At 39.9% G+C, this 27,919-nt stretch overlaps 1 protein-coding gene across 17 annotated transcripts in view; it reads left to right on the forward strand.

Moving 5' to 3' along the window:
* Positions 1-27,919, forward strand: part of CFI (complement factor I) — a 63,898-nt gene that overhangs the window by 35,156 nt on the left and 823 nt on the right. For 14 of the 17 annotated variants that reach the window (XM_070611721.1, XM_070611719.1, XM_070611726.1 and 11 more), the window contains 10 exons: positions 4,111-4,134; positions 4,305-4,325; positions 5,358-5,381; positions 12,024-12,044; positions 13,087-13,110; positions 16,148-16,177; positions 18,013-18,116; positions 18,291-18,397; positions 22,598-22,875; positions 26,566-26,670. In XM_070611721.1, coding sequence (XP_070467822.1) covers positions 4,111-4,134; positions 4,305-4,325; positions 5,358-5,381; positions 12,024-12,044; positions 13,087-13,110; positions 16,148-16,177; positions 18,013-18,116; positions 18,291-18,397; positions 22,598-22,875; positions 26,566-26,670 — 738 coding nt within the window. The remainder of the gene's footprint in view (positions 1-4,110; positions 4,135-4,304; positions 4,326-5,357; positions 5,382-12,023; positions 12,045-13,086; positions 13,111-16,147; positions 16,178-18,012; positions 18,117-18,290; positions 18,398-22,597; positions 22,876-26,565; positions 26,671-27,919) is intronic. The other 3 variants (XM_070611734.1, XM_070611724.1, XM_070611733.1) reach the window with 1 other exon arrangement.

The raw sequence follows: 27,919 nt of genomic DNA on the forward strand, positions 1-27,919 counted from the left end.
GAATGTGCTTCTCTCATATTTTCATTTATTAAATATTTACTCGCTGTTTCAGAACTTTCTACTAGAAAAGTCCCCACATAACAAAAATAGACAGACTATTAGAATGAACCCATAGGTACCCAGCTCCCAACAATTATCAATATCGTGCTTAGCTTGTTTGTTTATTTTAAAGCAAGTTTCAGTTATCATGTCACTTCACCTATATACATCTCTAATGATAAAAACACTACATAGATACAACCATTCTCTCATTAGTGCACCTAAAAATAATAATAATTCCATAACACTGTTTAATAACAGCCCATGTTCAAATTTTCCCAACTGCCTCGGAAATGTATTGTTAGAATTAACATGTTCGAATCAGAATCCAAAGAATCTAACATTGTGTTTGGTTATTAAGTTTTCGAAGTCTCTTTTATTCCTTAGGAGTTATCCACCCCCAGTTTTTTTCATGCCATTGATTTTTTTAGAGAAATGAGGTTATTTGCGTACAGGATGTTCCTTATTCTGGATTTATAGAGACTTGATTAGATTTGAAGTTCAATATTTTAGGCAAGAATTCTAGATGGGTGGTGCTGTGTTCTTCCCATTACATATAACATCTTGAAGTCTGGTTGTCCCACTTCTGGAGATGCTAAGGTTGATCACTGGATCAGCTTGATGCCTCCTTTAAAAACATCCCCCTGCAACCTTCACCTTAATGGTTTTTAACAGTCTTGATTGTTGCCTAGATCCACCTCGTGGATAGAAACTGTAAAATGTTCATTTCTAATTCAACATTCCTTCCACATTTATTAACTGGAATTCTATATAGAAGAACTTTCTTTCATCAACTATTCTGTTTTCATGAAATGCACTTCATAGTAGAAAGGCAGAATAATTTTTCATTCTTTCCCTTTATGTACTAAGTTTCAGAGCAGTGAGTTGATGCTCTTTGCCTTTTGGTGCTAATTAGAAAACATCCAATGGTAAAAAATGTTTACTAGGTACCTGCTTTGTGCCACACAGACTGACTTCTTGCTCCTATCGGTACTTTCTGGAGGAAAAATCTCTCTAAGTTATTATATTCATTCATTTACTCAACGAATGTGTTTACATTCCTACTATGTGTGTTGGGCCCTCCTCTAGGTGCTGAGGTTCAAATAGTGGATAATTTTTCAAAAATCCCTGCCCCTTCATAGGTCTTACATTCTAATGTGTGAAGAGAGACAATAAACATGAGAAATAAGTCAAATATATAGTAAAACAATAAGTACTAAGAAGAAAAATAAAGCAAGGAAGAAAGATATAAAATGTTTAGGGGTAAGTTCTGAAATTTTAGGTAAGGTGTCCTGGGAAGGCTCACTCACTGAGGTTACCTTCAGGTAAAGATCTAAAGGCAGTGATGGAGCCAGCCACGCAGATGTCTGCAGAAGAGTGTTCTGGGCAGAGGCCACAACCAGTACAGTGTTCCTAAGATGGGAACATCCCAGTACATTTGAGGAACAAATAGCAAGGAAGCTGGTGTGGCAGTTGTTACAGGTGGTGGTCGTGAGACATCAAAGGACAAGCAGTAGGAGAGGTTGGAGAGGTGGTTGGGGTGGGGAGCTCAGGGCAGATCAAGAAAGGCCTGTTAGTGATTATTCGGGCTGCTGAGTGCAGAACAGGCTATACAAGGAGAGGGGAAGAAGGGGACCAGTCAGGAAGCTACTGCACAACCCAGGTGGGAAATGATAGTGACTAGGATAAGTTGGTAGGAATGGAAAGGATGAGAAGCAGTCAGTTCTGGATATATTTTGAACTACAGCTAAAGAGACTTGCTGACAGATTGGATGGGAGTGTGAGAACAAATGAGCAGTCAAGGATGACTTCAGGGATTTTGGCCTGAGAGCTGAAAGGATGGAGCTGCTTTCAACAAACATGTGGAAGGCTGCAAGAGGCGCGGGTGTGCTTACGTCGCCTCATTGATGGAAGTCTCCAGCGGCGTGCTGGTCAACGTTTACCAGCTGGCTTGGGAGAGGGAGGGGGATCCCTGACATGCAGCTTTCACTAACTTCTGTCATATAAATACTCCCATCATGGGTGATTTCAAGCCGCTAACATGATGTCACAGAACACAAGCTGGGAACTGACGCAACAGTCTATCGTGTGGTGGCAGAGTCCATGTCAGGACACCGCCAAGTTACTATTAACTGTTTATCATCATTTTCTACTTGTCTTACCTTCCCTTCCCAACAGTAAATACCTTGAAAACAGAATCTACCTAATTATTTTCATATTCCAATGTCCTAGGTAAAGTGCCTTACACATAAGCATTAAATAAATGTTGAAGACAGTATGGATAAATGAATTGATGTTAATTATATTTTGGCATTTCTTGGTATGCCAAGTATTTGACTTTACTAAAATTTTGTTTAATTTCCCATTGATATCAGTTCTCAAATTAAAAAACACACTTTTTGGATTTCAACTCATATCATTTCTTTTGAAGGGCGTGGAAGCAGTTGAGCAAAATACTTTTATGTTCATTAAATGTGGTTAAATCCTTATTAAAGAGAGGAGAGAAAGAAATTTCAAAAAGTTTTTCAGGTAGAAGGACAGTAACCCACAACTTTCACTGGTGATGCTCCACAGCTTTCATCCACCCAGTTTTATTGAGGTGTAATTGACATACAGCGCTGTATAAGTTGAAGGTGTGTGGCATAACGACTTGGCACACATATACTGTGAAATAATTACCACAATAAGTTTGGTTAACATCCATCACCCATATCGTTTCAAGAGGAAAGTTCTTCTTTTCCTTCTGATAAGCACTTCTAGGATTTACTCTCTTAGCACCTCTCAACTCTCCCATACAGCAGTGTTGGCTGTTGTCACCATGCTGTCCATCACATCCCCAGGACAGATTTACCTGGTAACCGGAAGTTTGTACCTTTTGACTGCTGTCACCCAATTCCCCGCCCCCAAACCCTGCCTCTGATAACCACAAACCTGATCTCCTTTTCTATGAGTTTGGTTTTTCAGATTCCACATAAACGCGAGATCATGCAGGCTGTGTCTTCCTCTGAAGCTCTGTGGTTTGATTTCGCTTCTTCAGTATAATAATATTTGGAGGTTTCTTCTCCTTCTCCTCCTCTTCCTGCCCCTCCATCTCCCTCCCCTCCTTCTCCTCCTGACTCAAACTCTAAACTTTAAGATCAAAGAGCACAATTTGTTAGTTTACCAGGGAAAAAAAAATCCTATTGCTAGGAAGAAACTACCACATAAAGCTTACTTTTCTTATTGATTTCTTGAATCCATATCAAAAATACACTTAGTCAGTTGTCGTCATTACCTCACTTTACCCTTTTCAGCATAGCTCTGCCTTTCATATTTCAGTAACTGTGCTGATATTTCCCTCTCTAAGAAAGAGCCAGTGAGAGCAGAGATGTAAAATAAATACATTAATAGATTCACTGGTCTCTCCTTTCAGTGTACAGAGCAGTCACTAAACCAATGTCTTGATTTCATTTATCATTTATAAGCCCATCTTTTATCAGTCTAAGTTAAAAAGTTATAAATTTTGTATAACTATATAGTAAGTGTGCTGTTGGGTAGGTGTTCAAATTTGTCTAAAATATGAATCTCTTTTTAAAACTCAAGTTAAAACGATTTCTTTGCTGTGGTGAAATTGATGTGTGTTTAAATGTGAGATGAAACCTTTGTCATGCAGTATTAAAAAGCAAAGTAAAGGGCTGGCCCATGGCATAGTGGTTAAGTTGGCACACTCCACTCCGGTGACCTGGGTTCGCAGGTTCAGCTCCTGGGTGCACATCTACACGTCGCTCATCAGGCACACTGTGGCAGCACCCTACATATAAAATAGAGGAAGATGGGCACAGACGTTAGCTCAGCGACAGTCCTCCTGCAGCAAAAAGAGGAAGACTGGCAACAGATGCTAGCCCAAGGCCAATCTTTTTCATACTAAATAAATAAATAAATAAAGACAGACAGCTTACTGTGGCTCCCTTTTATCTTTTTGTAAGCCTTAACAAGCTGTTACACTATTTATGAAATATAAATGATTTCTGTCTATTTTATTCAAGTGAAAATTATCTCTTTGCTACAGTGAGTTTTTTGCTTTGTTTTCAGGAACTGAACATCTTGGAATGAAAGGTAAATCTATTTTTATAATAGGAAATTTATACCACAGAAGCGAAAGCAAGAATAAGGTGTTATAGTTCTTATGATATATGTTCAGTATATTGACATACGGTATGCATTTTTCTCACATAAAAATTATCTTTTGCTGTGGTAAATTTTGGGTTTCTTTTGTTTTTTTTCAGACTTTTTACGTACGGCTAAAGGTAAAAATTTTATTAAATTCTTGGGATATTGCAGAGTTGGCACAAAACAAAGGTACTGCTCTCTTCTTATACTTTAGTGTAACTATTTTTCCACATACTGTTTTTTATGGAGGTCACATTGGTTTATAACGTTAAGTTTCAGGTGTACATCATTATATTTCAACTTCTGTATAGACTGCAACATGTTCACCACCAAGAGTCTGGTTTCCATCCATCACCATACACATGTGCCCCTTAACCCCTTCCCCCCACCCCCAATCCACTTCCCTCGTGGTAACCACCCATCCGTTCTCCATATCTGTGTTTGCTTGTTATCTGCCACATATGAGTGAAATCACACTGCATTTGTCTTTCTCTGTCTGACTTATTTCACTTAGCATATTACCCTCAAGGTTCATCCATGTTGTCGCAAATGGTACATCAATTTCTTGCATCCATATCAAAAATATATTGAGTCAACTGTCATTGTCACCTCACTTTACCCTTCTTCAGCGTGAGCTCTGCCTTTCATATTTCAGTAATTCTTCTAGTATTTCCCTCTCGAAGAAAGAGCCAGTGAGAGCAGAGAGGAAAAATGAATACATTAATAGATTCATTGGTCTCTCCTTTGAGTGGACAGATCAGAATCAATAACTCAAGGCATGTTTGGAGTATATCTTGGTTTCATTTATCACTTATAAGCCCACCTTTTATTAACATAAGTTAAAAAGAGTTATAAATTCTATATAGCTGTATAGTAAGTGTGCTTTTGGCTGTGTGTTCAAATTTGTCTAAAATATGAATCTCTTTTTAAAACTCAAGTTAAAATGATTTCCTTATTGTTGGAAATTGGTGTGTATTTAAATGCAAGATGAAACCTCTGTTATGCAGTATTAACAAGTAAAGTAAGATAGCATACTGTGGTTCCCTTTTATCTTTTTGTAAATGTTAATTTAAGTTGTTATACTATTTCCGAAATATTAACGATTTTTGTATATCTATTCGAGTGAAAAATATCTCTTTGCTATAGTGAGTTTTTTGTTTTGTTTTCAGGAGCTGGACATTCTGAAAGGAGAGGTAAATCTATTTTTATAATAGAAAATGTATACTACAGAATTGAAAACAAGAATAAGGTGTTATAGCTTTTATGATGTATATTCAGTATATTGACATATGCTATACATTTTTCTCAAATAAAAATTATCCTTTGCTGTGGTAAATTTTGGTTTGTTCTTTTTATATTTCTTTTTATTTTCAATTATTTTATGGAGGTCATGTTAGTTTATAATATCATGTAATTTCAGATGTACACCATTATTTATCAGTTTCTCTATAGACAGCATCATGCTTACCACCAATAGACTAATTTTTATCTGTCATCATACATATGTGCCCCTTTACCATTTTCGCTCACCTCACCACCCTTTCCCCTCTGGTAACCACTAATCTGTTCTCTTTACCCATGTGTTAGTTTATCTTCCACATATGAGTGAAATCATGTGGTGTTTGTCTTTCTCTGTCTGGCTTATTTCACTTAACATCCTACTCTCAAGGTCTATCCATGTTGTTGCTAATGAGACAAATTTGTTGTTTTTTATGACTGAGTAGTATTCCACTGTATATATATCTATATAGAGATATATATATACACCACACCTTCCTTATCCAGTCATCAGTTGATGGGCACTTGAGTTGCTTCCACATCTTGGCTATTGTGCATAACGATGCAATGAACATAGGAGAGCATAAATCTCTTTGAATTGTTGATTTCAAGTTCTTTGGATAAATACCCAGTAATGAGATAACTAGATCATACAGCATTTCTATTTTTAACTTTTTGAGAAATCTCCATACTGTTTCTGTGGTGGCTACACCAGTTTGCATTCCCACCAGCAGTGTGTGAGGGTTCCCTTTTCTCCACATCCTCTCCAACATTTATTTTTTGTCTTGGTTATTACAGCCACTCTGACAGATGTAAGGTGATACCTCATTGTAGTTTTGATTTGCATTTCCCTAATAATTAGTGACATTGAACATCTTTTCATGTGCCTGTTGGCCATCTGTATATCTTCTTTGGAAAAATGTCTGTTCACATCCTCTGCCCATTTTTTGATTGGATTGTTTGGTTTTTTTATTGTTGAGTTGTATGAGACCATTATATATTTTGGAAATTAACTCCTTATTGGCTATACAATTTGCAAATATTTTCTCCCAGTTGGTAAGTTGTCTTTTCATTTTGTTCCTGGTTTCCTTTGCTTTGCAGAAGCTCTTTAGTCTGATGAAGTCCCATTTGTTTATTTTTTCTTTTGATTCCCTTGCCATGGTATTCAAGTAGACATGGTATCCAAAAAGATGCTGCTAAGACCGATGCCAAAGAGTGTAGTACCTATATTTTCTTCTAGGAGTCTTATGTTTTCAGGCCTTATCTTCAAGTCTTTTAATCCATTTTGAGTTTATTTTTGTGTATGGTGTAAGATAATGGTCTACTTTCATTCTTTTGCATGTGGCTGTCCAGTTTTCCCATCACCATTTATTGAAGAGGCTTTCCTTTCTCCATTGTATGTTCTTGGCTCCTTTGTTGAAGATTAGCTGCCCATAGATGTGTGGTTTTATTTCTGGGCTTTCAATTCTGTTCTGTTGATCTGTGTGTCTGTTTTTGTGCCAGTACCATGCTGTTTTGATTACTCTACCTTTGTAGTATATTTTGAAGTCAGGGATTGTGATGCCTCCAGCTTTGTTCTTTTTACACAGGATTGCTTTGGCTATTTGTAGTCTGTTGTTCCATATAAATTTCAGGATTCTTTCTTCTATTTCCATGAATAATGTTGCTGGGATTCTGATTGGGATTGCATTGAATCTGTAGATTGCTGTAGGTAATATGGAAATTTTAACTATGTTTATTCTTCAAATCTGTGAGCATGGAATATCTTTCCATTTCTTCATGTCAACTTCGATTTCTTTTAATAATGTCTTATAGTTTTCAGTGTATAGGTCTTTCACTTCCTTGGTTAAATTTATTCCTAGATATTTTATTCTTTTTGTTGCAATTGTAAATGGGGTTGTATGCTTGAGTTCTCTTTCTGTTGATTCATTATTACCGTATAGAAATGTATCTGATATTTGTATGTTGATTTTGTACCCTGCAATTTTGCTGTAGCTTTTTATTATTTATAATAGTTTTCTGGTGGATTCTTTAGTATTTTCTATATATAAAATCAAGTTGTCTTCAAACAGTGAGAGTTTCTTCCTTTCTAATTTGGATACCTTTTCTTTCTTTTTCTTGCCTACTTGCTCTGGCAAAAACCTCCAGTACTGTGTTGAATAGGAGTGGTGAGAGTGGGCACTCTTATCTTATTCCTGTTCTCAGAGGGATGGCTTTCAGTTTTTCACTGTTAAGTAGGACCTTGGCTGTGGGTTTGTCATGTAGGGCCTTCATTATGTTGAGGTACTTTCCTCCTATACCCATTTTATTGAGAGTTTTTATCATAAATGGATGTTGGATCTTTTCAAATGCTTTCTCTGCTTCTAATGAAATGATCATCTGATTTTTATTCCTCATTTTGCTAATGTGGTATATCACATTGATTGATTTGTGGATGTTGAACCATCCCTGCATCCCTGGTATAAATCTCGCTTGATCATGGTGTATGATCCTTTTAATGTATTGCTGTTTTCAGTTTGCCAATATTTTATTGAGGATTTTTGCATCTGTGTTCATCAGCAATATTGGCCTGTAATTTTCCTTCATTGTGTTGTCCTTGTCTGGTTTTGGTATCAAGGTAACGTTGGCCTCATGGAAGGAGTTAGGAAGCATTCTGTCTTCTTCAATTTTTTGGAATAGTTCCAGAAGGATAAGTATGAAATCTTCTTTGAATGTTTGGTGGAATTCTCCAGAGAATCCATCTGGTCCTGAACTTTTTCTTTTTAGGAAATTTTTGATTACTGTTTCAATCTCTTTACTTGTGATTGGTCTATTCAGATTCTCTATTTCTTCTTGGTTCAGTTTTGGGAGGTTATATAAGTCTAATAATTTATTAGTTTCTTCTAGGTTATGCAATTTGTTGGCATATAGTTTTTCATAGTATTCTCTTATAATCCTTTGTATTTCTATGGTATCCATTGTAATTTCTCCTTTTTCATTTCTAATTTTATTTATTTGAGCCTTCTCCCTTTTGTTCTTGGTGAGTCTGGCTAAAGGTTTGTCGATTTTGTTTATCTTCTCAGAGAAGCAGCTCTTAGTTTCATTGATCCTTTCTACTGTTTTTTTTTTTTTTTTTTGTCTCTATTTCATTTATTTATCCTCTAGTTTTTATTATTTCCCTCCTTCTGCTGACTTTGGGCTTTGTTTGTTCTTCTTTTTCTGGTTCTATTAGGTGTAATTTAAGATTATTTATTTGAGATTTTTCTTGTTTGTTGAGGTGGGCCTGTGTTGCTATGAATTTCCCTCTTAGGACCACTTTTGCTTCATCCCATAGTAGTTGTTTTGTTGTATTTTCATTTTCATTTGACTCCAGAGTCTCCTTTGATTTCTTCATTGATTCAATGGTTGTAGCATGTTGTTTAGTCCCCACATATATGTGACTTTCCAAGCCTTTTTCTTATAGTTGATTTCTAGTTTCACAGCATTGGAAAAGATGCTTGATATGATTTCAATCTTCTTGAATTTATTGAGGCTTGCTTTGTTTCCCAACATATGATCTATCTTTGAGAATGTTCCATGTGCACTTGAGAAGAAGGTATATTCTGCTGGTTTTGGATGGAATGTTCTCTATATATCTATTAAGTCCATCTGGTCTAGTTTTTCATTTGAGTTCACTATTTCCTTGTTGACTTTCTGTCTGGATGATCTATCCATTGATGTAAGTGGGTCATTGAGGTCCCCTAATATTATTGTGTTGTTGTTAATACTTCCTTTTAGGTTTCTTAATACTTGCTTTATGTACTTTGGTGCTCCTGTATTAGGTGCATATATATTCATAAGTGTTATATCCTCTTGGTGGAATGTCCTTTTTATCATTATATCCTGCCCCTCTTTGTCTCTCATTGCCTTTTTTATCTTGAAGTCTGCTTTGCCTGATACAAGTCTGGCAATACCGGCTTTCTTTTGCTTGCCATTTTCTTGGAGTATCATCTTCCATCCCTTCACTCTGAGCCTGTGTTTGTCTTTAGAGCTGAGATGTGTTTCCTGGAGGCCACATATTGTTGAGCCTTATTTTTTAATCCATCCAGCCACTCTGTGTCTTTTGATTGGAGAATTCAATACATTTACATTTAGAGTGATTATTGATATATGAGGACTTGATACTGCCATTTTATCTCTTGTTTTCTGGTTGGTCTACATTTCCATTGTTTCTCTTCCCTTGTATTTCTGACTTCCATTTCAGTTTAGTGATTTTCTTTTCTTTTCTTTTCTTTTTTTTTTGAGGAAGATTAGCCCTGAGCTAACTACTGCCAGTCCTCCTCTTTTTGCTGAGGAAGCCTGGCCCAGAGCTAACATCTGTGCCCATCTTCCTCTACTTTATATGTGGGACGCCTACCACAGCATGGTGTGCCAAGCAGTGTCATGTCTGCACGTGGGATCCGAACCGGCGAAGCCCGGGCCACTGAGAAGTGGAATGTGCGAACTTAACCACTGCACCACCAGGCCAGCCCCACAGTTTAGTGGTTTTCTGTGATGGTTTTCTCTTTATTTATGATTTGTGTCTCTGCTCTGATTTTTTGTTTAGTGGTTACCATGAGGTTTGTATAAAATATCTCGTAGATAATATAGTTATTTTCTGATAGCCTCTTATCTCCATTAGCCTAAGCAAGTTCCATCCCTTTCCTCTCCCCCTTCTGAGTTATTATTGTCACAAATTATTCTGTTTTGTGTTGTGAGTTTGTCACTAAATTGAAGTGTTTATAGTTATTTTTTATGCTTTCCTTCCTGTTATCTTTCCTGTTATAGTTAAGTGTTTGCTAACCTTTTCTGATAGATAGCTGCAATTTTCTGATTTTGTCTGTCTGTTTATCTCCTTGCTCAAGGCTTTGTAAACCTTTGCCTTTTTGTTTCAGGTAGGTGGGCTTCCTTCATCATTTCTTGTAAGGGAGGTCTAGTGGTGATGAACTCCCTCAGGTTTTGTTCATCTGGGAAAGCTTTTATTTCTCCATCATCTCTGAAGGATAGTTTCATTGGATAGAGTAGTCTTGGCTGAAAGTTTTTGTCTTTCAGTATTTTGACTATATCATTCCATTCTCTCCTAGCCTGTAAGGTTTCTGCTGAGAAGTCTGCTGAAAGCCTGATAGGGGTTCCTTTGTAGATTATTCTCTTCTGCCTTGCTGCATTTAATATTTTTCCTTGTCATTGACTTTTGCCAATTTTACTACTATATGCCTTGGAGAAGGTCTTTTTGCATTGATGTAATTAGGAGTTCTATTGGCTTAATGTACTTGTAAGTCCAGTTCTTTCCCCAGGTTTGGGAAGTTCTCAGGTATTCTTTCTTTGAACAAGCTCTCTGCTCCTTTCTCCCTCCCTTCTACCTCTGGAATACCTACAATCCTTAAGTTGCATTTCGTAATTAAGTCAGATATTTCTGGAAGAATTTCTTCTTCTTTTTTTAAGTCTTAGATCTCTCTCCTCCTCCACCTGAAGAATTTCTGTATTTCTGTCTTATAAATCACTAATTCTGTCCTTCATAACATCAGCTCTGTGGTTTTTTTTAAGGATTCTAGATTGTCTTTTTATCTCATTCATTGTGTTCATCTTCAGAATTTCTCTTTGGGTTTTGTTTTTTAGAGTTTCAATCTTTTTGGTGAAATATTCCTTCAGCTCATTAATTTTATTCATGAGCTCATTGAACTGTCTTTCTGAGTTTTCTTGTAACTCGTTGAGTTTCTTTATGACAACTATGTTGGGAATTCTCTATCATTTAGATTGTAAATTTCTGTGACTTCAGGATTGGTTTCTGAAGACTTGTCATCTTCCTTCTCCTCTGAAGTGTTACTGTAGTTTATCATGGTGTTTGATGATGTGATCCTTTACCGAGGCATTTGTAGTAATATCAGCTCACGGATTCCACCTGCCGCCCCTGGGGTGAGGGCGGGAGCTGTGTTTGTTGAACCCACTGTGTCTACTTGAAGTTCTACCAGTAGCGGTCCTCTGTGTTTTCCCAGTGGCTGCAGCCACTTGGTGGGTCACACACGCACCCCCCAGGCACTCTGGTGTGGGACCGCTGCCTTGGCAGGGGACCTGCTGAGCTGATGCATTAGGTAGGAGGGGAGGGGCACTTTCTTTCATGCATGCGGGCCTGCTCTGCACTTGTGGGCAGTTCACCTGAGCTCAATGTAGAGTGTTCCCACAGGCAGGGCTGTCGTGGTATGGTGGGCATTCCTACAGGCATTGCTGCAACTCCGAAAGCACAAGCATTGGTGCACAGGCCTGCCTGCCCCAACTCCCGCCTCCTCTTATGCTCACATGCTGGCTGCTGTGTGAGGACCCATGACCGAGATCACTGCCACCAGGGAGGGGAAGGGATCTTCTCACCTCCTTCCACTGTTTCCCGGGGATCCAGTATTCCCACCTTCAGATGTATGGCTGCATGAACCTCTCAGGCATCCTATTGTGCTGTGTAGGGAATCCTCTGTTGGTTAAGGAATGTCTGTTTCATTGTAACTTACAGGACAGAGACTAAGGGAGCAACTCATTCCACTATGATGCTCTTTTTTGTTTTTTTTCCTCAGACTTTTTACGTGCGGATCAAGGTAAAAATTTTATTAAATTCTTGGGATATTGCAGAGTTGGCACAAAACAAAGGTACTGCTTTCTTCTTATATTCTAATGTAACTATTTTTCCACATATTATTATTTTTTTATTGAGGTCACATTGGTTTACAACACTGTGTAAATTTCAGGTGTACATCATTATATTTTGACTTCTATATAGACTGCATCATGTTCACTACCAAGAGTCTGGTTTCCATCCATCACCATACACATGTGCCCCTTAACCCCGTCCCCCCACCCCCAATCCACTTCCCTCGTGGTAACCACCCATCTGTTCTCCATATCTGTGTTTGCTTGTTATCTGCCACATATGAGTGAAATCACACTGCATTTGTCTTTCTCTGTCTGACTTATTTCACTTAGCATATTACCCTCAAGGTTCATCCATGTTGTCGCAAATGGTACATCAATTTCTTGCATCCATATCAAAAATATATTGAGTCAACTGTCATTGTCACCTCACTTTACCCTTCTTCAGCGTGAGCTCTGCCTTTCATATTTCAGTAATTCTTCTAGTATTTCCCTCTCGAAGAAAGAGCCAGTGAGAGCAGAGAGGAAAAATGAATACATTAATAGATTCATTGGTCTCTCCTTTGAGTGGACAGATCAGAATCAATAACTCAAGGCATGTTTGGAGTATATCTTGGTTTCATTTATCACTTATAAGCCCACCTTTTATTAACATAAGTTAAAAAGAGTTATAAATTCTATATAGCTGTATAGTAAGTGTGCTTTTGGCTGTGTGTTCAAATTTGTCTAAAATATGAATCTCTTTTTAAAATTCAAGTTAAAACGATTTCCTTGCTGTGGTGAAATTGGTGTGTGTTTAAATGTGAGATGAAACTTTTGTTATGCAGTATTAACAAGTAAAGTAAGATGGCATACTGTGGTTCCCTTTTACCTTTTTGTAAATGTTAGTTTATTATACTATTTCTGAAATATTAATGATTTTTATATATTTTATTCAAGTGAAAAATATCTCTTTGCTACAGTGAGTTTTTTGTTTTGTTTTGTTTTCAGGAGCTGAACGTCCTGAAATGAAGGGTAAATATATTTTTATGATATAAAATTTATACTACAGAATTGAAAACAAGAATAAGGTGTTATAGCTTTTATGATATATGTTCAGTATATTGATATATGCTATGCATTTTTCTCAAATAATAGTTAACCTTTGCTGTGGTAAATTTTGGGTTGGTTTTTTTTCCAGACTTTTTACATGTTGCTAAAGGTAAAAATTTTATTCAATTCTTGGGATATTCCAGAATTGAAACAAAGGTACTCCTGTCTTCTTATATTTTGATGTAACTACATTTTCCCACATACTATTATTTATTTCTATTGAAGTAGCATTGGTTTATAAGTGTGTAAATTTCAGGTGTACATTATTATATTTCAGCTTCTGAATAGACTGCATCGTGTTCACCACCAATAGTCTAGTTTCCATCCATCACTCTACAAATGTGCCCCTTTACCCTTTTTGCCCTCCCCTATCTGCTCCCCTCTGGTACCACCCATCTGTTCTCCATGTGTTTGTTGTTGCTTTGTAGCTACCAGCTGAGAATGATATGACCATCTGTTACCAAAAACTCAGCTTTAACATTAGTTCAGGCTCAGAGGCCCTTTTCACAATGGGATAAACTTATTCTCACACTGCTAACCAAAAATCACCACCCAAAGGGGAGCATTCCCTGGGCATCTCACCTTTGCCAAATACCCTTTTCCTCTTCCTTTACTTTTTCCTCAAAACCAATGCAGCTCCTAAAGAAACTGCCACTAGAGGAAAGATAACACTTTCTCATGAGAGGTATTTTCTTATTTGCGTTTGTACTCAGATGTCCCCAAATCCTCCAGCTCTTTAGGGCCACTCTTTTCTTTATTATTCACATAAAATAACTACCAGAAGTCCATGGTCCTCCTCAGGATTTCTTAGGATTCCTGGGGAACTTTTATATGCACAAGATCAGCCTTTTCGAAATGCCTAACCTCAGTTCTTTCCTTGTATTCCCTGGCTCTTGTCATTTTGCCCTCCACGGCTGCTGTTCTTTTTGTCCCCATCTTTCTTCCTTTTCTTCTTCCCTCCCTCTTTCCCTGCCTTCCTCGTTGGTTTCAGACCTCAGGTGCAAATAGACAAGTTAATGAAACTTCTCAGCTCATTGCACAGGAGCATCGTTGGTCCAGACAAGGCCCCTCTCTTGTTTTATTTATGCTCCTTCATCCCTGTACCTTACCTCCATTCCCCATAGGCAACCATTTTAATGTGATTTAACATGCATACATATTCTCATCCAGTGTAATTGTTATCTTGTGAGCATACATTTTTAATTCACATTATATTGTGTTGTAAATCTCAAATTTCCCTTTTCTTTTCACAAAGCGTTATGTTTTAAAGACCTGTCCATGTTGCTATGTGTCCATTTAATCCATTGCTCCTGACTGCTGCCTAAAACACTCTGTGGTGTTCACCTTTCACAGTTCACTCTCTACTTTCTCAGTAATGGACTATCACAATCACACTGCCATGAACATCGTTTCCTTAAAGATGTGTGGGGAGGATTTCTCTGAGATATCTAGGTGGGCAAGGAATTGTTGGCTCTTGGGTTACGCATCTACTTAATTTGACTGACTAGTGCCTGCATGTTCTTTGGCAGAGCTGTTCCAGTCCTCGCCTCCACCAGCGATGCCTGAGGGTTCTTCACCCCCACTAACATTTAGTGTTATCCAGCGTTCTGATTTTGCTGGTCTCATACTGTCAAGTGATATGGTATTGTTTGCTAATTTGAATTTTTCTAATAACCAATGATTTTGAGTTTCTCTTCATATGCATATTAGTTTTTTGAGTTTCCTCTTCCTTTTTTTTCCTCTACTTTCCCCAGTTCACATCATTTGCCTCATTTCATACAGGCTTCTTGTTGATTTGCCTTCTAGGTATTAATGTCTTTTTAGTTTTAGACATTGCAAACACCATCTTCCACTCTGTCACCTGTCTATTAACTTTATCCATAGTAAGCTTTGTTGAATATAAATCCTTAATCTTTGTATAATCAGTCATTGATTGTTTTTCTTACGGTTTGTGTTTTTGGAACTCGTGCTGCTCTTCTAACCTCCAGTACACCTCAGCTACAATGGACTTTCCCCATCTTCCTTTGTGGAGCATTTAATATGAATGTTTGCGTCTTCTCTCTGATTCATGAGGGTGCTTTTGTGAAAGCTCTGAGCACAGCCTCTCTCTGTCCCAGAAAATAACCTAGGTCTGTGGCATGACAGCTACATGCAGGCCTCTCCCAAAAGAACTTGGGAAATCCAGGGACGAGACACAGGAGTGCTGCAGCAAAGTAACATTGCCCTTCTGGGCTGCAGCCTCACCCAAGACAGAGTAGCATGTTGGCAAGACTCCACCTTTGAATCCCCAGATCAAAGAAATCATGATCCTGTCCATGACTGACATGTTCTAGGACAGCAGAACGAAGATGGAATCATCCCATATAACTTCACGCAAAAGTCTTAAGGAAAAAGGAAGAAAAATTTTTTTTTGTTTTTGTTTTTGTGCTTTTGACTTCTGCAGCCTAGATGCCTAATACTAACCAAGCCTAATCCTGAAACCAATGAGATATCTTTGTTTGCACGACCTCTGTAAGAGGTGCCTTATTATGTGCAAAATGAGAGGAGCCTTTTTAATGGCGGCTCAGGACGCTTTTGGTCAGTGTTGGTGACTGTGCCCTCCCTTATGTAAAGACCTTGTGAATGCAAAGTTGAAAGAGGAGCTTTCCTTCTCTGACCTGGGCATTTTGCCTTCTCTAAATGCAGAAAACTGCAGCCCCAGGAGTCTCACCATTGGCTTATACCAACAGACACCGCTAGTTTGTGCTGCAAAATTTCTACACAGTTCATCTTGAGCCTTCACAATTACCAAGCTATAGTAAGGAAACAGGACGATGTGCTTTGGGGATTTTGTACTGTCGTTTTTCAAGGGAGAACGAGTTTTAAGACAGAAAATTATTATCAAAGTTTAAACGATTTTAATGATTTAATTTTTACTATAAACACACCTTTAAACATTGGATCTTTTGTTTTATTATAGAAGAAATTTTGACTGCTGATATGGATGCAGGTGAGTCAACATTGTTCATTTTTACTAGTGGTTCACTGGTTTAAGTTTGCATTTTCATGTCGTGCGTGTGTGTGTGTACATGTATGTAATATAATTGATTCGAGCAACAATTACCTTTGATATCAATTTTAATAGAAAAAACAACACTATTCTCTTCCTTTCCTTATGACTTCGAAGAAAAACAAGCATTAAATGCTTCTTGAGAACTGCTTTTAAAAGTGGGTTACTGCACATGGCTAACTTTGAAGAAAAACAATACTCTAGGCCTACATAAAGTTTTTCTATTTGTTATGAGCTTTGTCAGGTCAGTTTTGTTGAACACAACTAGATTTCAAGCGTGACTCAGGACATACATTTTGAAATAGGAAAAAAATAGATTTTAACTGAATTAATCTGTTCTTTTGTAATGTTTTAAACCATGATAACAGAAGGTCTGTGAAGATCTGTATCCTGGCTAGTGGTGCACTAAGGGCCAAATTTAATTAAAGTGTTCAGTCCCTGGGAAAACAGTAATTGATAAGTGCTTTTGGGTCAGACTGACTTGCATTAAATCCTGACTTAGTTATTTATTAGCTATGTAAACTTAGGTGAGTAACTTAAGCTCAAATACAAACTGGACATAAAATAGCTCCTTATTTTAGGGGGATTTTAAACTGAAGTTCATATAAGACTGCCTTCTAACTGCCAGGCCCCAAAAATTAATTAACATTTTTTAAAATCAGGCAACAAGTGAAAGATTTAGGTCTCAAAGCTACAGATATTTGTAAGAAGGGATTTTCAACAAAGGCCCTTTATTTTCTACTTAAGATGACATAAATTTTCAGATACTACCCAAGCTGGTTCCACAGTCCTCAACAGATGAGGTCTCTCTTCTTTCAAAGGTCCAAGCAGAAATTTAAAACTTACCATCACATCCTTCCCCGAAACCTGTTCTTAGGATGAGTGGGACCCAAAAAAATCTTCTATCCACATTTGTTCACAGCTTTTCTCCCTTGAGGACCTACCTCCTCCTTATATGTTCAAAGTAATTGACAGTGATAATAATTTTCCTTTCACATTTGGGGCTAAGAAGCAAGTTTGCAAAAATTTTCATGACATGGTAAAATATAGAGAGAGAGTAAGGAGAGCATCTTTATTTTACTTTCTTCCTTTGTCATGAATTGTCTTGCAAATTCAAGCCTTGCTCTACCACGTTCTTCCAGTGACAAACGTGCCAGGTCTGAATGCTCACAGAGGAAGGAAACATCATCACACGTCAGTGGCTACAAACACACCACCCTCCTGGCCCCCCGATCCTAGATTGTCCGGGGGTCCCTGGCACATTACCTCTTAGGGTTACTATGATGACTGAATGAGAGAAACTATATCCAAAGTACTTAGCATGGGGCCTGACACATAGAAAGTACTCAATATTAACATCGCTAATGTTAATATTAATATTATTGAAGAGTCCCATGTGAACAGCTTCTAGAAAGTTAAAACCATGAAAGTGAGAAGTTAGAGTTCCCCTAAGTGAACCCCCATCCTGAGCTGTCCCGGCAGAAATGCCTGGGTATGTGGCATGCGTCAGGTAAATGTTTAACCCCTCGGCCTGCCTCTTTCTGCCACCAGTCCACCTTTAGGCAGAACTTCAGAGAATCAAGCCAATTTTAATATTAAGCCAGAGTTTTTAAACAAGGTGAATGGTACAGTTTAACATCCAAAACAGTTTACTAACGAATCCAAAATAGTTTCTCATTAGCTGTGACTCTGTTTGGGGGGCATAGATAAGAAGTGTCTGCCCACAAGGTAACAGGTTCAAAATCATAACGATACAATCTCTTCCTTTCTTGAAGAAAGAAAATGGATAAAGTCCTTTTCCCCTAAACTATCCTGTGGAGTTAAAAACAGCTCGCCCGTTCGAAGAAAACGAGTCGTGGGAGGACAGGAGGCGCACGTGGTAAACCTGCAGGAAGAGTCATGACGTCACTTCCGAGGAGCAGCCCAAGTTTGGGAAAAAAGGGGGGATATGTAATTATAAGAGACGGGAGTGTTGCGATGGAAATGTCTTAGAACCGCCTGTTCGTATTGCTGTGCGGTAGAAGGGCAGTGACCACACAAATGTCTTTTACAGGGAGACTTCCCATGGCAGGTGGCGATTAAGGATGTCACTGAGAGAATCAACTGTGGAGGAATTTATATTGGTGGCTGTTGGATTCTGACTGCTGCACACTGTGTCAGGTAAAGAATGTCTCAAACAGATTTTGGATTTCCTGAAACAATGAAAATGGGTAATACAGATTGTGCAGCTGGTAAATAAAAACATATCTGAGAAAGTCATGGGCAGGTTCCACTCTATTAACTGCTAAACAGCCTCTGACATTCATGATTGGGACCCCAAAGACCAATCGCCCAGAACCTACTGTGTTGGGTGCAAACCAAATTGTTGATCCAGCTGCCAGGGACAGATCAAACCTGTAGGGACCAAGTGACTTCACTTGGGTCCTTTGCATTATGGGAAAGCAAGTAGGGACTACTTGCATTTTGTAGGGCTAGGACCACACTGTTGGAGAGAGTTTATGTATGAAGAGTTTATACAGAGATAATACTAAGCTGGCATTTTCTCTGATCTCACCTCTACGACGATGTTGTTTAAAGAGCCACAGGCATTCAAAGCTCCAAACACATCATTTTGTCCCACCCATGACCCTTAAATGGATTTGATATGTATTCCATCCAGGCAAGAAAGGAACTGTTCAAAGCTCCATGCCATCATCTCACATTTGGCTCCAGCACTGGCTGCTGGCTGTGTGATTCTGGATAAACTGCTTACATGGTACATGATGCAGAGCTGTGGCCTGGGCCCTGCACTGCACCATCCAGGGGACACCACTCACATGGCATTTTGCTCTTTGGAAGTTCCTCGGGCTGCAGCAAGTCCTGGCTGATGGACCATGAATCACTGAGGGATTAGCCTGCTGAGCTGGTGGAGGAGACTTGTCTGATGAAGACTAAGACTTGTTGTTGCCTCCTTTGACAGGGTTTTGAGATTCTCAGGTCAGAGAAGTGGGGTAGGCATAGTGTGTCTGGATGCAGCACTGGCATGTGACAAGATGTCTCTTAATTATCTGCAGATGGGAAATACAGTTTTGATGCAGGGCCAGTAAGAGTTATAAGTGGCCGTGTTAATTTGCTGGGGCTGCGATAACAAAATACCACAGAGTGCAGGGCTTAAACAACAGAAATTAATTTTCTCACAGTTCTAGAGACTAGAAGTTCAGGATCAAGGTGCTGGTAGGGTTGGTTTCTCCTTGGTTTCAGATAGCTGTCCTTTTTTTTTTTTTTTTGCTGGGAAAGATTCACTTTGAACACTAACATCTGTTGCCAGTATTCCTCTCTCTTTTTCTTTTTTTCCTCCCCAAAGCCCCAGTACATAGTTGTATATTCTAGTCGTAAGTCCTTCTAGTTCTTCTACGTGAGCCACTGCCACAGCATGGCAACTGACACACGGGTGGTATGGTTCCATGCCTGGGAACTGAACCCGAGCCACTGAAGCGGAGCTTGCCCAACTTTAACCACTAGGCCATCAGGGCTGGCTCCAGACAGCTGTCCTTTTGCTGTGTCCTCACATGGCCCGTTCTCTGCATACGTGCATCCCTGATGTGTCTTCCTAATCTTATAAGAAGACCAGTCATAGTGGATTAGAGCTCTACTCTTATGACCTCATTTAAACTTAATCACCTCTTTGAAGGCCCCATCTCCAAATACAACCACATTGGGGGTTAGGGCTTCAACACAGGAATTTTAGGGGAACACAGTTCAATCCATAACAGGGGCTGAAGAGCAATACTCAAAAGGTGTTGATAATGACTCAAGGTCAGCTTGGAGGAGGACAGAGTTCAGGATTCTGGCCTCAGTTCTGACCTTTAGAATGAATGAAACATCATTTATTGAGCACCTCTCACAGACCAGATACTGTGCCCAGCACATTCACATGTGTTATTTTTTAATATTCTCAACAGTCCTAAGAGGTAAATATTATTCTTCCCATTTTGTAGATAAGTAGACTGAGACTGAGAAGTTACATGACTTGGCTAAAGCTACACTACTAGTCAGTAGCAGAGCCAGGATAAAATCAAGTTCAGTTTGACAGTATTTGACAGTAACTTAGATGAAGGCCTGCTTAGCAAGTCTGCAGGTGACCCAATGTTGAGAGGGATAGGAAACATGTTGAATTATTAAATACGTTGAATGACACCCATAAAAATCTCATGGTTTGGAGCAATGAGCCAAATCCAATTTCTTCCTTCTGAACGACCCTCTTCTCATAGCTTCTGTGACAGAACACTCTGGTTTTCCATCTACCTCTCTGGCCACACCTTCTCTGCCTTCTTTATAGCTTCCTCCTCCTGTGACTGAGCATTATTACTCAAGAGAAATCCTTGACTCCTCAGTGTTTAGCCTGGCTTCCTCTTCTCTTCTTATTCTCTCTTTCTAAGTTATCTGTGCTTTAAATACCACTGCATGCTGACACAATGATATCTCCAGCCTGGACTTCTCCTCCAACCACTGACCCTACAGTCAGTACCTCTTGGCTATATCAAAAGTACATCAAATTCAAAATGTCTAAGACTCAGCTCATGATATGCCCCTTACCCCAAACATGTCCTCTCCCAGTGTTCCCTATCTCAGGAAATGACGACTCCACTCATCTGCTTACACAAGGCAGAAACCTAAGAATCATCGCAGTTCACTTTCCTCAACCCGACCACAGCCCAGTCAATATGCCACCAACTCGAGATGGCATTTTTAATTTCTAATGATTTAATTCTCAAAACTTCTTTCCATCTCCACCATTACCCTGCCTTCACCTCTCCTCTGGATTATACCAACTGGCTTACTTACATTCACCTGCCCAGCCCTGCCCCATCTATCCATTCTCTACTGAGCAGCAGGGTAATTATTTCCAGACCTGGTTTTGACCACTCAAACTTAAAATTCAATGGCTCTGTACTCTTCTTAGGATGGAAAACAAAACAACCTTCTAACACGGCCCAGCAGGCCCCATAAGATCTGACCCCTACTTACCCTGCCAATCTCCTCCTGCCCCACAGCTTCGCTTCTTGGTCCCGCTCTGCACTTCTCTCAGCTACTAACGTGCACATTGCCCCCTGCTGCAAAGAGACCTTCCTATCTCATTTCCTACGCCTTTGCATGATCTTCCCTGCCCTGTTTCCCTAGTTAGTGCTGCTCTTTAGTCAGATCTCAGCTCAGTCTTCACTTCCTCAGAGAAGCTCCCCTGACTCCCTTAAGTCACAGCCCTCTCGATAGGTTCTCGGAACCCCATGTGCTGTTCGTCCCTCTCACTTTTCACAGTAGAATACATATCTTCATCAGAGTGATGATCCACTTAATGCTGCACCTTGCCCTAGACCCCAAGCTCCATGAAGGCACAAGCTATTTCTGATTTTGCTCATTTCTTCATCCCAGCAGCTAGCACCGTGCCTGGTAATACAGGTGCACATTAAGTATTTGTTGAGTAAATTGAATGGATAAAAGGGCTAACCTTTAAGCAATATTCAGGCCATCTGATCCTGGAAAACAACCAAAACTAAACGTGAAGCACAGCATTTTGGGGACACTAGGTACAATAAAAGCATCCTGACACCTCATCAGGAACTAGGACATCACTGTTTAACCGTAGGGTGATTACCTGAGAAAATGATGGTAGATGCCCGATTTGCTGGAAACTATGAGGTGAAAATTGGTATGAAAATGGAATGAGGCATGAGAACTGGCTATATTTAGCTCATTCACCATTTCAGTCAGATTTTAAAACAGCTACTATGTTCCACGTACAATACTAGGCTCAGGCATCTATCCACAGATGAATAAGACCCCATCTGTGACTTCAAGTGGCACAGTCTCACAGGAGGAAAGTCTTGGGAACAATTAATACACCACGATGTCAGGATGAAGTCAGTCTGAAAGGTCAGGAAGATGACTGCTGTGGTCTTCACCCTGAGACCTTCCGGGGTCAGCAGAGTCACTAGAGGCGGTGCTCTGACTCCCCGCTCCTCACCTGCTTTTCTGGCTAGATGCTGTCTGGTCTCTGTTTCAACACCTTCACTGCCAGTGCTGTCACTCCAGAGGCGGCCGACTCGTTGCACTTCTGGGCGTCTCTGGTTGTTAGTGAGTTCTGTGTGTCCCTGATATTGAGCAGTTAGAAGGATTGTTCCTCTCTTCATTTACCCGTTGACCATAATTCTGCCCTAAGTAAAGTTAACTGCATGCTTCATGACAACAAGGATAAAAAGAAATCTGAGAAAATGAAAAAGTTTCTTTAAAAGGGAGAAGAGAAGGCTGAAGCATCAGAAGTCTTGTGTTTATAGTTGGGTTTTTTCTCAATATATTTTATTTCCTTTCTCCTTTCTGTTATAGAGTCAGTAAAGTTCACCGTTACCAAATATGGACATCATTAGTAGACTGGTTAAGACCTAACTCTGAAATAGGCATTCAATGGGCAAATAGAATTATTATCCATGAAGGCTACAATGGAACCACTTACCAAAATGACATCGCCTTGATTGAATTGAAAAAACGCCCAAACCAAAAAGAATGTGTGCTGCTTAATTCCATCCCCGCCTGTGTGCCCTGGTCTCCGTATCTATTCCGACCTAACGACAAATGCATCATTTCTGGCTGGGGTCGAGAAAAAGGTATAAGTTTTACAATTTATTCATCAGAATCCAGTGCTTGAAAGAGAATGGCAATAGAAATGCATAGGAGCTAATCTAGTGGTCAGAGAGAAACACAGCATCAAATCCAGAAAAGTGAGCATCCAGCCAGGGCTGGCTTGATAGGCTTGGGACCGAAGGGCCCTGTGCCTGGTTTACTTCTCTGCTGTCACCATCGTGAAATTCCTAATAATTTTTGCAGAGGCCCCACCTCACATTTTCATTTTTCACTGGGCTCCACAAATTGTTTAGCTGATCCTGATCCAGACTTTCAGAGGACACCTACACTCTGTGATCCTGAAGCATACATTGAGAGGGAACTATTCACCAAGAAAAACATGGAGTGATGGGGAACCTAGACAGGGACTTTGCAGATTTGTTGGAGAGATGTGGTTGGAAAATAAAAAGGTTTCAAAGGGATAGTACAGGATCTGCTGAGTCAGTGATCCCACAACCCTCTGCGCTCTCTCTCCCCTCCCCGACCCCCCATTCTCCATGCCCCACCCCCACATCCCACAAAGGCAAAGGGAATGTAAAGAATTCATTCCTCAAGCTTCTAAGAAGACTTGAGGTGGACATTCAGATGCATAAGAGGTGTGGATGCTTAGGGACAAATTATTAAAAAGACCTGGTAAATTACAGCTTAGATTAGAATTAAATCAGCCTATGTGTTTCCCCTCATCTTGAAGAGTTAGCCTGGAAATTTAGCTGCTTTTTTTTTTTTTTTTTTGAGGAAGATTAGGCCTGAGCTAGCATCTGCTGCCAATCCTCCTCTTTTTGCTGAGGAAGGCTGGCCCTGAGCTAACATCCATGCCTATCTTCCTCTACTTTAGAGGATCCGGGCCAGCGAACCCCAGGCTACCAAAGCGGACGTGTGCAGTTAACCGCTGCACCACTGGGCTGGCCCCAAAATTTAGCTTCTTTTTGACCTCTTAAGCTCTCTTTGTAAATAACTTTACTGCATTGGTCTTATAAACTCGTATTCCAACACATTCTTTATAATTGCTACATTGGAAAGTATAAAATATATGTATAAATTAACCTGGATTTGTGGTATGTTTGAATAACCAAGACTTACAAAATACTAAATTTTATTAGTACTTAATTCATCCGGAAGGCATTATGTCCTTATATTTGTTCCATTTTTCTTAAAAATTTTATTATGTACATTTACAAGTATATACAAAAGCAAAGATAAAAGTATAACAAACCTACTTATTCATCACCCAGTTTCCACAGTTATCAACATTCTACCAATCTTGTTTTATCTCTTTGAATAGGAAATAGGATAATTAGGATAGGATAGGATAGGATAGTTAGGAAGGTTTATTTATAAAGGGGTTAATTACAAAGATGCGGGTGGGGGCTTGGGGAACCACAAGGGCTATGCAGGAATCCAGGACTAACAGTACCAGAGCTGGGACCTCTCCTAGATCTGAAGACATAAGGGGAAGGAGACATTACTAGAAGGTGAACGAGCTTCAGATAGAGCAGGCTGCCTTGAGAGGAGCAGTGACCTTGGGTCGCTGGTTACAGCCAGCCCCAATTTCACCTCCTCTCTCCTTCCTGCCCTCCCTTCTGCTGGGGTCCTCTGCCGGAAACCAGCTGGAAACCAGAGGCTAAGGGCTTCCTACTGAGGCAGTTCCTCCACTCAGGCTATAAGGGCAGGGAGCAGGGCACTGATGGGTGGGTAATGCGTCTGAAGGATGATCAGGAGCTATTCGACATATCCCCAGCCAACACACACTTATTTTTTCCTGGAGTATATTAAATCAAGTCCCAGTTATCATGGAATTTCACCCATGACTACTCCAGTATCTTAAGCAGGCAAGGGCTTAAAAAACAAAAACAAAACACACTATCATTCACACACAATAAAATGAAAGTGATTTATAATATTGTATAATAACCAGCTCATGTTTAATATTCCTCAATTATTTACAAAATATTTTTACCATCAGATTATTTCCATTTGGATCCAAAGAAAGTCCACATTGCAAGTCCTGGCTATTTTTCATAAAACTCTTTTAATCCAGAACAGTTACCCCTTCCTTTAGAATTTCCACATCTTGAATTTGGCTGATTGTATCCTCGATGTGGCATTTAACATGTTCTTCTATCTCATGTATTTTCTATTAACTGGTAGACATGTTCTGATGCATTGCTTTATTTATTAATCAGATATGGCTTAACACATTATTGAGCCCTTACTGTGACCGCAAGATAGTAATGCTGAAGTGCTAGGATTTCGCAGACCCAGCCAACAAACAAGGGGTGCAGGGGCTACAAGGCTGAAAGACAAAGGCCAGCTCTTAAGGCACTTTCAGTACAGAGGAGCTGTCAGACATGAACGCCACCATCAGACAGCAGCATGTGACGAGTGTCTCAAGGAGGATACAAAAGGCATGGGGGAAGGAGACGTTACCAGAAGGGGCATTTCAGGGGAGGGAGCAATCCCCTGAGTCATTAAAAATTGCTCACACACTACAGGAGCTCCCAGTTTTTAAAGGCTTCTCCTGAGTTAGGGGAAGTAATAAATTACTAATTTTTAAAAAGCTCTTATCTGAAAGAAGGTAGCCATCTTAAGACTAATTTGAATTAGCACTTGAAGCAGAAAAAAAGAAATTCTTTCCTGATTTTGCCATACACTATGGTGGATTTTTGTCTCCCTCTGCCTCCCAGAAGACAAGAACGTTAGTTCTACAGGTAATTACCATGTGCTCACCACAGTGCTGGGAGTGTGGGGTGTCCTCTCAGGATAAGCCAGAGGTCTCTGTCCCCTGGTAGTTTACAGAGTCATTGAGAAGCTAAGTCATTTGGCATGAAACGTTTAGTGTAAAGTGAATTACTGAGTTCATGGATTAATTAATTACATAAATATTATTAAGCAACTATTTTGTGCCCCATGAGGCTGGGTGTGGTGCAGCAGTGAAGGAGTCAGAGCCAGCCTCCGCCCTCCCAGGGCAGAAACACTGCTGCACACTGGGAAAGGAAGACAGGGATGGGCAAAGAGACATGGCACCCTGTATTCTTAGCATTTTCCCACCTTCCCTGAACTGTCAATCAGCAACAGGACCTGGCCCTTCTCTGTCCTTGGACCAAAAATGTGCCAGTCCCAAATCGCTAACTTCAATGGAAGGGAAATCCTAAATCCTCTTTAAATCATGTTCAAATCCCTTAGGAGATGGAGTTCCTCACAGACACACAAAAACACACACACGCTGATAACTGCAGGGGTATTTTCTTCATTTTACCTTCTTACATTAAGAAGTTGTTTTAACATTAACACGCACTTTCCTGGAAAGAAGGGACTCTAAGAAGACAGGAGGTATTTCTCTGAGAAGCCCCTGGGCCCTGATTCCTACCCAACTCCCCCAACGCACTCAGCAATCAGAGGGGAAGGTGCGACCCAGCTCTCAGTAAATGAGGATGACGTCAGACCTACATTCAATCACGCCCCTTGACTACTTTTAGAAAGACAATTATAGAAACTGGGGACATGAGCAGTGAATGATCAAATATGCTAATTAATTAGCCTCGAAAGTTTATAAATATGTGTTAAAGAATATATAGATTCTTATATATTGCTAATAGTTTACTAAATGATGAGTATTTCTGTAGATTCCTCATTTGTGACTTCTGAATGTCTATTTGTTTTCCCACTTTGTTTAGATCATCAAAAAGTCTACTCACTTAGGTGGGGTGAGGTGCATCTCATCAGCAACTGCTCCAGGTTCTACCCGAATCGCTACTTTGAGAAAGAAATGGAGTGTGCAGGTGAGCACCGACTGGTTTCTCCCAAAGAGAAATACATACATATATCCTGCCTGTCTATAGACACCTCTCCTCTCCCTGCCAGATCAGCCCCTGCTCTGGGCCCTGGACCTTGCATTTGCCCTCTGGCTGTGGCAGCATCAAACTCTTTCGGTCCTGCCCCTCCGCTCAAGTTCCTTCACTCTTAGACTAAGAGGAAAAGCTTCCTGAAGCTGTTCAACAGCAGGATAGCAAGGTGACAAACAGCGCAGACTTTGGAGCCTGGCTCCCTGGACTTACAGCCCAGTTTTAGCAATTACTACTCATGTGACCTGGAGCAAGTTCCCTCATCTGCAAAACTGGGGATCTTAGTAGATGAGGAAACAGATGAAGAGCAGTTACACATGCCTAAAGTCTTAGAGACAAGTGGTATATCCAGGATCACACCTTAACGTCTTCCAAATAAAACGCCAAATGATCTCGTTTCCAATGCGTCCAGTGGAAGTAAATTCTCCCTCTTCGGAAATCCCATTGCACGTCTACGCTGCCTGCCACTGTCTCTATGTCACAGCAATGCTAGGGCCTGACCTAACCCAACCACAGCAGTTCCTTCTTAGAGTGGTCACCCAAAGGCAGGTATCAGCCAGGGCAGTGCATTTATGATGATTTTTTTTTCTTTTTTTTGGGTGAGGAGGATTGGCCCTGAGCTAACATCTACTGACAATCTTGCTCTTTTTTTTGCTTGAGGAAGATGGTCGCTGAGCTAACATCTGTGCCAGTCTTCCTCTATTTTGTATATGGGACACCACCACAGCCTAGCTTGATGAGCAGTGTGGAGGTCCGTGCCCAGGATTCAAACCTGCAAACCCCAGTCCACCAAAGCTGAGCATGCAAACTTAACCACTATACCATGGGGCCAGTCCCATTAGGGTGCTTTATTGGAGCCACTTATAAATAGTGTATTACAGACAAAGACATCCTATAACTTCTTGGATACAGCAATTTAAAAATCTTAGAAAGTCATCAGAGTGAGAAGAAAGTAAACAGACCATTCCTGTGCCCTCCCATCTTAAAATGGAGCTCAGGATTACAGAGCACAAAACAAGGGAAGAGCACAAAATCTCCCAGGAGGCCATAGCACAGAATGAGGACATGCTCTGAGGTCTGGCTGCCTGAGTTCAAGTCCAGGCTCTGCCACTTATTAGCTGTATGACCTTGGACAAGTTAGTCTGCCTCTCTGTGCCTTATTTGTCTCATCTTCAAATAGAGATAA

This window comes from Equus przewalskii, chromosome 2 (assembly GCF_037783145.1).
Source record: "Equus przewalskii isolate Varuska chromosome 2, EquPr2, whole genome shotgun sequence".
In the NCBI taxonomy this organism is placed as follows: Eukaryota; Metazoa; Chordata; class Mammalia; order Perissodactyla; family Equidae; genus Equus; species Equus przewalskii.